This window comes from Prionailurus viverrinus, chromosome C1 (assembly GCF_022837055.1).
Source record: "Prionailurus viverrinus isolate Anna chromosome C1, UM_Priviv_1.0, whole genome shotgun sequence".
Classification (NCBI taxonomy): domain Eukaryota; kingdom Metazoa; phylum Chordata; class Mammalia; order Carnivora; family Felidae; genus Prionailurus; species Prionailurus viverrinus.
The window spans coordinates 194980719-194988856 of record NC_062568.1 but is presented as its reverse complement, the minus strand read 5'-3'; the positions used below and the strand labels follow the sequence as shown (position 1 = coordinate 194988856).

At 47.8% G+C, this 8138-nt stretch overlaps 1 protein-coding gene across 7 annotated transcripts in view; it reads right to left on the bottom strand.

Moving 5' to 3' along the window:
* Positions 1–5722: 5722 nt before the first annotated feature.
* The window catches only part of TRIM63 (tripartite motif containing 63), a 41805-nt gene continuing 39389 nt past the window's right edge, over positions 5723–8138 (bottom strand). For all 7 annotated transcript variants that reach the window (XM_047870332.1, XM_047870327.1, XM_047870329.1 and 4 more), the window contains 2 exons: positions 6750–6821; positions 5723–5787 (listed from right to left, as the gene is read on the bottom strand). In XM_047870332.1, coding sequence (XP_047726288.1) covers positions 5749–5787; positions 6750–6821 — 111 coding nt within the window. In that variant the 3' untranslated portion in view covers positions 5723–5748. The remainder of the gene's footprint in view (positions 5788–6749; positions 6822–8138) is intronic.

Sequence of the window (8138 nt, the reverse complement as noted above, 5' to 3'; positions counted from 1 at the left end):
TCTAATGTTTGCTCTTCCAGATTAAGGAAACTTTCTCATAAGATATCTGTGACTCACAGAAATGTGATAAAGTATTCATTTGTGAAACAATTGAAGCCTTTAGTTTTTCTGTCTCTACCTGAGCCCTCTGAAATTCAAAAAGTCTCAGTAAGTATTCTTTCATTCATGGCAAGCATAGTTATTTACATAAGTTCAATAAGAATCTTTTCTCCTTATAACAGGACACCATTGGAAACATTGGTTATTTTACAAAGGCTTTGACTAGAATTTCATATTTGAGAGAGACATACATAGTTCAGATATGACCAGACAGCTTTAAGGAACGAAGATTGACTTTATGAAACATGAATCCAATAAAGCCCCTTGGAACTAAGTTCTTTTTTTTTTAATGTTTATTTATTTTTGAGAGAGAGAGAGAGAGAGAGAGAGAGAGAGTGGGTAGGGTAAGAGAGAGAGGGAGACACAGAATACAAAGAGGCTCCAGGGTCCGAGCTGTCAGCACAGAGCCCGATGCAGGGCTCCAACTCACGAGCCATGAGATCATGACCTGAGCTGAAGTCAGCCGCTTAACTGAGCCACCCAGGTGCCCCTGGAGGCTTAATAAAGCCCTTTGGAAAAGTTGGCCTGATACCTTGCTTACAGAGTTCCCAGGAGCCTTTAGCAGGTGAGTAAAGAATGTCACTTCTGGCAGGTGCAGGAAGTTTGGGATATTTGGGGGACCTAGAGAAGAGGAATTCACCCAAATCTACAGGTATTGCAGGCATGTCTGATGGCAAGTATTTGGCTTGGCTTCTGGCCTAGAAAGGCTAGTAAGAGTTCAATGGAGATTCCTTATGAAGAGTTCCAGCAAAGCACATTTTGAAAGATCTTTATGATCAATCACTATTCTTGTTGAGTTTATGTAAATAATTAGGCCAAGTCTGTTAAAATTGGACTTGTTTTTTGGACAAACTAGTCTTGATTTGGCTATCTCAAGAAATAAGGGTGATTTTATTTATTTTTTTCAAGTTTATTTTGAGAGAGAGAGAGGGAGTGCAAGTGGGGGAGGGACAGAGGGACAGGAGGAGAGGCAGAGAGAGAGTCCTTGCTGTCCAGAACAGAGCCCGATGCAGGGCTCAGTATCATGAACTGTGAGATCATGACCTGAGCCAAAACCAAGAGTTGGAAGCTTAACTGACCGAGCTGCCCAGGCACCCAAGGGTGATTTTAGAAAGAAAAATTAGGTTTCAATAACACACCTTTATGGATGCTAAATTCTAGTTCTGATTGTCTTTGAACTTTTGTGTTTGTTGTTTGCCTAAGCTAGACAGCTTGAGGTAAACTTCAGAGAGAAATTGCCACAATAGCTCATGATTAGACCGTCTTCGTGCTTGGTATTCTGTGGGGATTACAAGACCCCATGGGCATATGATTTTTTGTTTAAGTTTACTTATTTTGAGAGAGAGAGTGTGTGCACATGAGCACAAGCAGGAGAGGGGGAGAGAGGGGACAGAGAACCCCAACAGGCTCCACGCTGCCAGCTTGGAGCCCGACATAGGGCTCAATCTTGTGACTCTGGGATCATGACCTGAGCTGAAATCATGACTTGACCGATGCTGTGTGGCTGGGATGACAAAATCCTTCCTTAAAAGCCAGAGCATACCCACGGCATGGGGTTAACTATGGACTTAGGAAGATAATGGATGGCCCCACTTTCTTTACGATTGGATTGGATGATGCACTTGGGGAAGCCCATACCCCCAGATGAGCCTTCCCCCACTTGCCAGTGATTCCTCGTAATTAGGATATTGTTAAGGCTAGACCTCAAACAAAGAGCTTCTTGATGGTTTTATCCCTTAGCCATATTTGTCCCGGGAACTACCTCTATTGATAGAAAATTGCAAATAGAACTTTAGCCAAGCATACAATGGCCATCTTTAACCAAGCCCAACTCACAGTTATCCACAAATTCAAAAGGTAGCCCTCCAAAACCGATGACCCTTGATATCCTCACTGCAGCTCAAGGAGGAACCTATGCTTTATTAAAACACAGTGTTATGAAAAAAAAAAAAAAAACAAAAAAAAAACCCACAGTGTTATGTATGTACTCCAGATTACCGCAAAAGTATGACAGGGTTACTAACCGACATAAATACTCACATTGGCGCTTTAAACGATCTCTCTCTCTCTCTCTCTCTCCTTTAATGATTAAACTCCTGGGCTGGAGGAAGATTTTTGTCAACTATCAAAGGGCTCTTCGTTGGCCTTCTTTTTCTTTTTGTTATTCTAATTACACAGTATGTTATATCCCTAGGGCAAACTGTCCCCACCATTAATGACCATCAAAACCATTACAATCCAAAACCTGATCCCTCTTTCTCACATAACATACATCGAAAACTTACATCCAGGGATTGAGTGTATCGTAAGACTCTTTGCAGGACAAAAAGCTACTCGCACCTGTCAGGACTGGAACCTGTTGAGTCCTCCTAAACACTCCAACAGTGGAAAAACTTCACGGCTTCTCCGCGTGGATCCATCTTTCTAGAATCGAGACTGCTCTAGCCCCAGATGAGGAACCCTTGGCTAAGTACAGCTCTAAGCTGGTTGGAGATCTACACCTGTTATTCAAACCAGACTCGGGTGATACACACCCAGAGGCCTAGAAGCCCATGAATCCAGCCTATGGCCTCATTCAATCTCTCTCATTCAATCATTCTATATTGTCTTAGAAAAACTCCCTAAATACTTTCCTCCCCAAACTCTCACATGATTTCTCCTTCCCCATTCCAAGACTTCATTCTCAACCATTTCTTTCAGGGTGTCCTTTCCAAATCTACTTGATCAGAAATCATAACTTACCTGGAGTTTCCCCCCCAGCCTTGATGTCCTGCTCTCACAATACAATCCTCATCCCCTTTGGGGGCTAATTTTTGTCCTTCTTATCATAACCTTTTGGTTTCCACCTTCGGGGCCATGAATCCTAAGGTTGGTTTTCCTGGAAAGAAATCTGTTCGTGGCTATCCTAACTCCTTCCCTTCTTAGGACCCCTGGCCTCAATATTCCTACTCCAATTACTGGTCCCCCTCTCTTTAATCTCTTTATTAAATTTGCCTCTTCTAGAATCCAACAATTCCATATACAAATAATGCCTCGGAGCACCTGGGTGGCTTAGTCGGTTGAGCGTCTGCTCTTGATTTTTAGCTCAAGTCATGATACCAGGGTTGTGGGATAGAGCTCCGTGCTGACTGTGGGGTCTGCTTGGGATTCTCTCTCTTTCCTCCGCCCCTCTCCTGCCCGTTCGTGCACTCACTCGCTTTCAGATAAAATATTTTAAATAATAATAATAAAAATAAAAATAAAATACTTCCGGGGTGCCTGGTTGGCTCAGTCGGTTAAGCGTCCGACTTCGGCTCAGGTCACGATCTCCAGGTCCGTGAATTCGAGCCCCGCGTCGGGCTCTGGGCGGACGGCTCAGAGCCTGGAACCTGCTTCCGATTCTGTCTCCCTCTCTCTCTGCCCCTCCCCCGTTCATGCTCTCTCTCTGTCTCAAACATAAATAAACATTAAAAAAAATTTTTTTAATAAAAATAAATAAAATAAATAAAATAAAATACTTTCTGTAAAGTGAGCTCCCCAGGACACACGTTCTGGAGGATGTCACATGAATGAATAAGTTGGAAAATGCTGTGTTAGATATTTAATTTACCAAAAAAAAAAAAAACGAAAGAAAAAATGAAGAGGCAGTATTTCAAACACCATGAATCAGATGGACCAATCATCGTCTAGAGTTATAGTTTCCTTTATGGCAGGACTGCTCAGAGCCTTTAATCTGCTGCTGTGTTCTGAATGTCGTAAAAATGGGACCTCCTCTGGGGCGCCTGGGTGGCACAGTCGGTTAAGCGTCCGACTTCGGCTCGGGTCACGATCTCGCGGTCCGTGGGTTCGAGCCCCGCGTCGGGCTCTGGGCTGATGGCTCAGAGCCTGGAGCCTGTTTCCGATTCTGTGTCTCCCTCTCTCTCTGCCCCTCCCCCGTTCATGCTCTGTCTCTCTTTGTCTCAAAAATAAATAAATGTTAAAAAAAAAAAAATGGGACCTCCTCGACAGTGTTCCTCGGATTTATAAGTTTGCAGGGCTTCAGACCCAATTAATGTGTCTCAGATCCTCTCAGCTTCACCTCTCTCCTAGCCCTTGGGCCCCTACCAGTGGCGGGGGTGGGGGTTGGCTACTTTGGCCTTGGTCATTACCTCATCCCCTAGCACTGGTGGCTGGCTGCCTTGGCCTTCCCCGGATGAAGTCTGGTGGGCTTCAGCAGAGCCACTGTTGTGCCCGCTGCGGTGGGACCAGCACCCGTGTCCAACCCGACTGGACCGCTGGGGCTCTTACTCCACCACCTGTAGGCCCAGGGGTACCCGGCCTCCCCCGAAGCTGCCCCAAGGGGTCAAGTGGTGAAACCTGGAGGTTCAAGGGAATTAACCCTCTGGCAGGCCACTTCGATTCTGAGACAAGAGACGAAATTCCCTCGTTCTTCCCTCTGATGGACTGCTTTGAGCCGTATTGTGTTATGACCTGCTAGAAACATCTCACATGACTGAGCAAGGGGCGGGGGTGGGTGGGGGGTCCTCTTGGTGGAGCTGTGGCCAGCTCAGCTATGTGACACTCTGTATTTGCTTCCCTCCTTTCCTGCCTCATTTCTACTGGTTCTCATTCTGGCTGCCCTGGGATCGCTCCTAGACTAAAGCAATTTTTTCTAATGTTTGTTTATTTATTTTTGAAAGAGAGAGAGAGAGCAAGCAGGAGAGGGGCAGAGAGGGAGAGGGAGAGAACCCTAAGCAGACTCCGCGCCATCAGCACAGAGACTGATGCGGGCCTCGAACTCGCAAACCGTGAGATCATGACCTGAGCCGAAATCAAGAGTCAGACGCTTAACCGAATGAGCCACCCGGGCGCCCCTAGACTAAAGCATCGAAGCTTTCTCTGCTTCAGTCTCTGAAGAACCAGAGGACCAAGCAGTGAACCTGTTTCTCCGAGCGGATTTTCCACGAAGCTCCCGTTGGGAAATGCTAACTTAGAGAATTCCTTCTTTGTCGGGATGGACATCTAGCCTGGCCCTTACTGTCTGCCTCCTGCTGCACATTTTCCATCCGTTCTTTTGTCCAGCCTCTCCGCGCTCCCCTCTCGGGAACAACGAGGCGAATGAAACCCCAGCTCTTACAGTAATAACAGAAAGAGAGTGCTGTGCGTTTATTGAAACGACATATAACACAAACTCAGTTGCCGTCCCCTGTGTCAGGGACAGGCATCGACACCTGTACAGTACAGTATCCCTTTCTAGGCCTGCGAGTGCCACCCAGCCCTCCCTCCGAGGAAAGGAAGAGGGCAGCTGTGTCAGCCCGGCTCCCCTCCCCTCTTCCTAACAACAGCCAGGCCCGCGATGACCCGGCATTATCATACAAAAGTTCCTTTACAAAAAGCACCAATTGGCATACATATACAAGTATATACAAAAATCACATTTAAAAAATGTACAAAATACTCCATTTTGCACCAACGTGGAAAAGTGTCCCGTGTGGCTGTTTCAAGCACGTTTCCAATTCTGGTTCAGTGGCTGCTGGACACTTTGGTGGGGGTCCTACTGCCAGTCCCTGCTCTCTGAGCAGGGAGAAGATACACCTTCCCATTGCCCCTCCAGGGGCCCCGACCCCTCCCACCCTGGGCCTGTCACCAAGGCAGCTGGGCCCATCCCCACCCTCCCCAGTCTCTCTGCATCTAGAAGGTCTCTCCCGCATCCAGCTCCTTACTGGTGTCCTGAAAGAAAAAGACCGGGAAACACAAGGTGAGGCAGGGCACAGGGGGATCCGGGGCTTCCCAAGCCACGGTGACAAAACGATCAGACTCCAATTCCGGCCTGGCCTCTTCTTTTTAAACCCAAACAGAATTTAGTTGTCAAAACACCGTGGATAGCCCATCCAATGCAAAACTCCAGAAGAGTATCCCGTATTGTTCAACTGGATTGGAATTTAGTTCCAATAGTAAATTGGCTTGAAAAATAATTTTAGCACACATGTGCTAATTAGCAAACATGTCCCTTCTAGGTGCCAGACATTGTGTTAAGTGATCATCTCATTTACTCTCCACCATAACCTTTTGAGGTCAGGAGTATTTTGTCCCCATGTACAGATGAGTAGCCCAAGACTCAGAACGTTGGGAACAGGTCAGGATTATTCTGCCAGTATGGGGCGCCCGGGTGGCTCAGTCGGCTGAGCGGCTGACTTCGGCTCAGGTTATGATCTCGCAGTTCCCAAGCTCAAGCCCCGTGTCGTGCTCTGTGCTGACATCTCGGATTCTGTGTCTTCCCCTCTCTCTGCCCCTCCCCTGCTCGCTCTCAGTCTTGCTCGCTCTGTCTCTCTCTCTCTCAGAAATAACTATTTTTAAAAATTTTTTAAAATTTCAGCATTCTGCTGGTCAAACAAAACACCTCAGTGCCAAGCATGGTGTCTGTTACACTGTATTGCTCTCCACTCAGGAAGGTCATTTAGATATAAAATGGGAGCTTTTTATTATGATTAGGTTTTTGGGTTTTTTTCCTCTCTAAGGTTAAAGGGAACAGAACTTTGCCTTCACAAAGGCGTCAAACACGTATTGGCATCATCGCCCTATACTGGCATCGTTCCCAGGGTCCCGCGTGGTGCTTTACACACCATCAGGACTTCATGTTGTTGAATGAATTAATTAATGAACGAATGAATGAAGGCAGATGGATTTCTTACCTTCTTCCTTTCCCTCTGTGGACTCTTCCTCTTCCTGATCTTCTTCGTCAATGAACTCTTCCTCTTCCTCATCTGTACGTGACAAAGAACAATCGTGTTAGGATGAGGCCGGTTCCTCCGAGAAGCCACTCGAAGGGGCACCAGGCAGGAGACCGCACTTCTCCAAACCCCTCCCCATGCCCCCCGTGAGGGCCACGTGGCCATGCAGCGACATCAGTGGCCCCGGAGGTGACGAGCCCGCCAAGCCTAAGCTGCAGAGAGACCTGCTTCCTTCCTCCTTCCCCCGGCCTCCTCCTCGCTTCCCACAGCCCTCCAAGGGAGAGGGTTCAAGACGCTCCTTTGGTCCGGTAGCAACAGCGGTTCCTATCACTTGACCTACCAGTGACCAGAGGGGGACTTGGGGAAAGCACACCTTGTGCTTGGGCACATCTCTCAGTTAGACAGGTACGTATCACCTGGAGAGAATGGACAAAAAACTCGAATTCTCCGGGATCAGAGTCCTTGTCTTGAAGGAAGTTGCTCAGCCTTTGAAATCTGCCTGCCTAGAACTCCCTGTCCGGGTTTCCTCATTCCACAGCCTACAGAGGGGTGGCTGTGTTGGTGGGGGACACTCCTGGGGCCATCCGCTCCAAAGCTCTCTGGAGCGAGCCCCAGACAGGCGGTGACTGAGCCGCAAAACCTGTGTCCTCATCTTCCCATTGCAGGACATTGCCTCCAAGCTCCACTAACAGGGGACATTTCTGTTCTCTACCCACCCCCGCCTGAGCCACTTCCTCGATGCTTTGGGGCCCTGAGGGGATCACCGCAGAGCCAGAGCATTTGTCCAGAGTGTGTAGGGAGAGGTTTGAAAGAGTTCATGCCTCCAACAGGTCAGCCCAATTTCCAGCTGCGCAGCTGGGAGTCTGTGCATAACCCAGGGGTTTCTGTTGGTTTTGCTGTTTAATTATCACAATGTAACTACTCTTAGCAGCCTGTGCTGGGCGCATATTACGTGCCAAGTGCCATGTCAAGCCTAGATGCATTGTCTCAGAGAATCCTCACCAGGCTCTTGGGAGCCAGATGGCCCTTGGTGGAGTCCACAGGGCTACTTACTAGCCGTGGTGACTCCAGCAAATCACCGACCCTCCCTTGGCTTTATTTCCTTAACTACAAATGGAGATGACAACAGAAACTACCTCATGAAGTTCAATGACAGAATTTAGGTCACAGGCTTAGTGCCTGGGACATAGAAAGTGCTCGATAAATGCACTCCCCCATTTATACCCTCAGTATGAAAGACCTGAGCCTCAGGGCGATCGTGGAAGGCAGCGTGGGTCCCACAGTGTCGTGCTGTTCACACAGTGCGATCCACTCGTGACTGTCTTAGCTTAAGGAGGGTAAGAGTGGAGC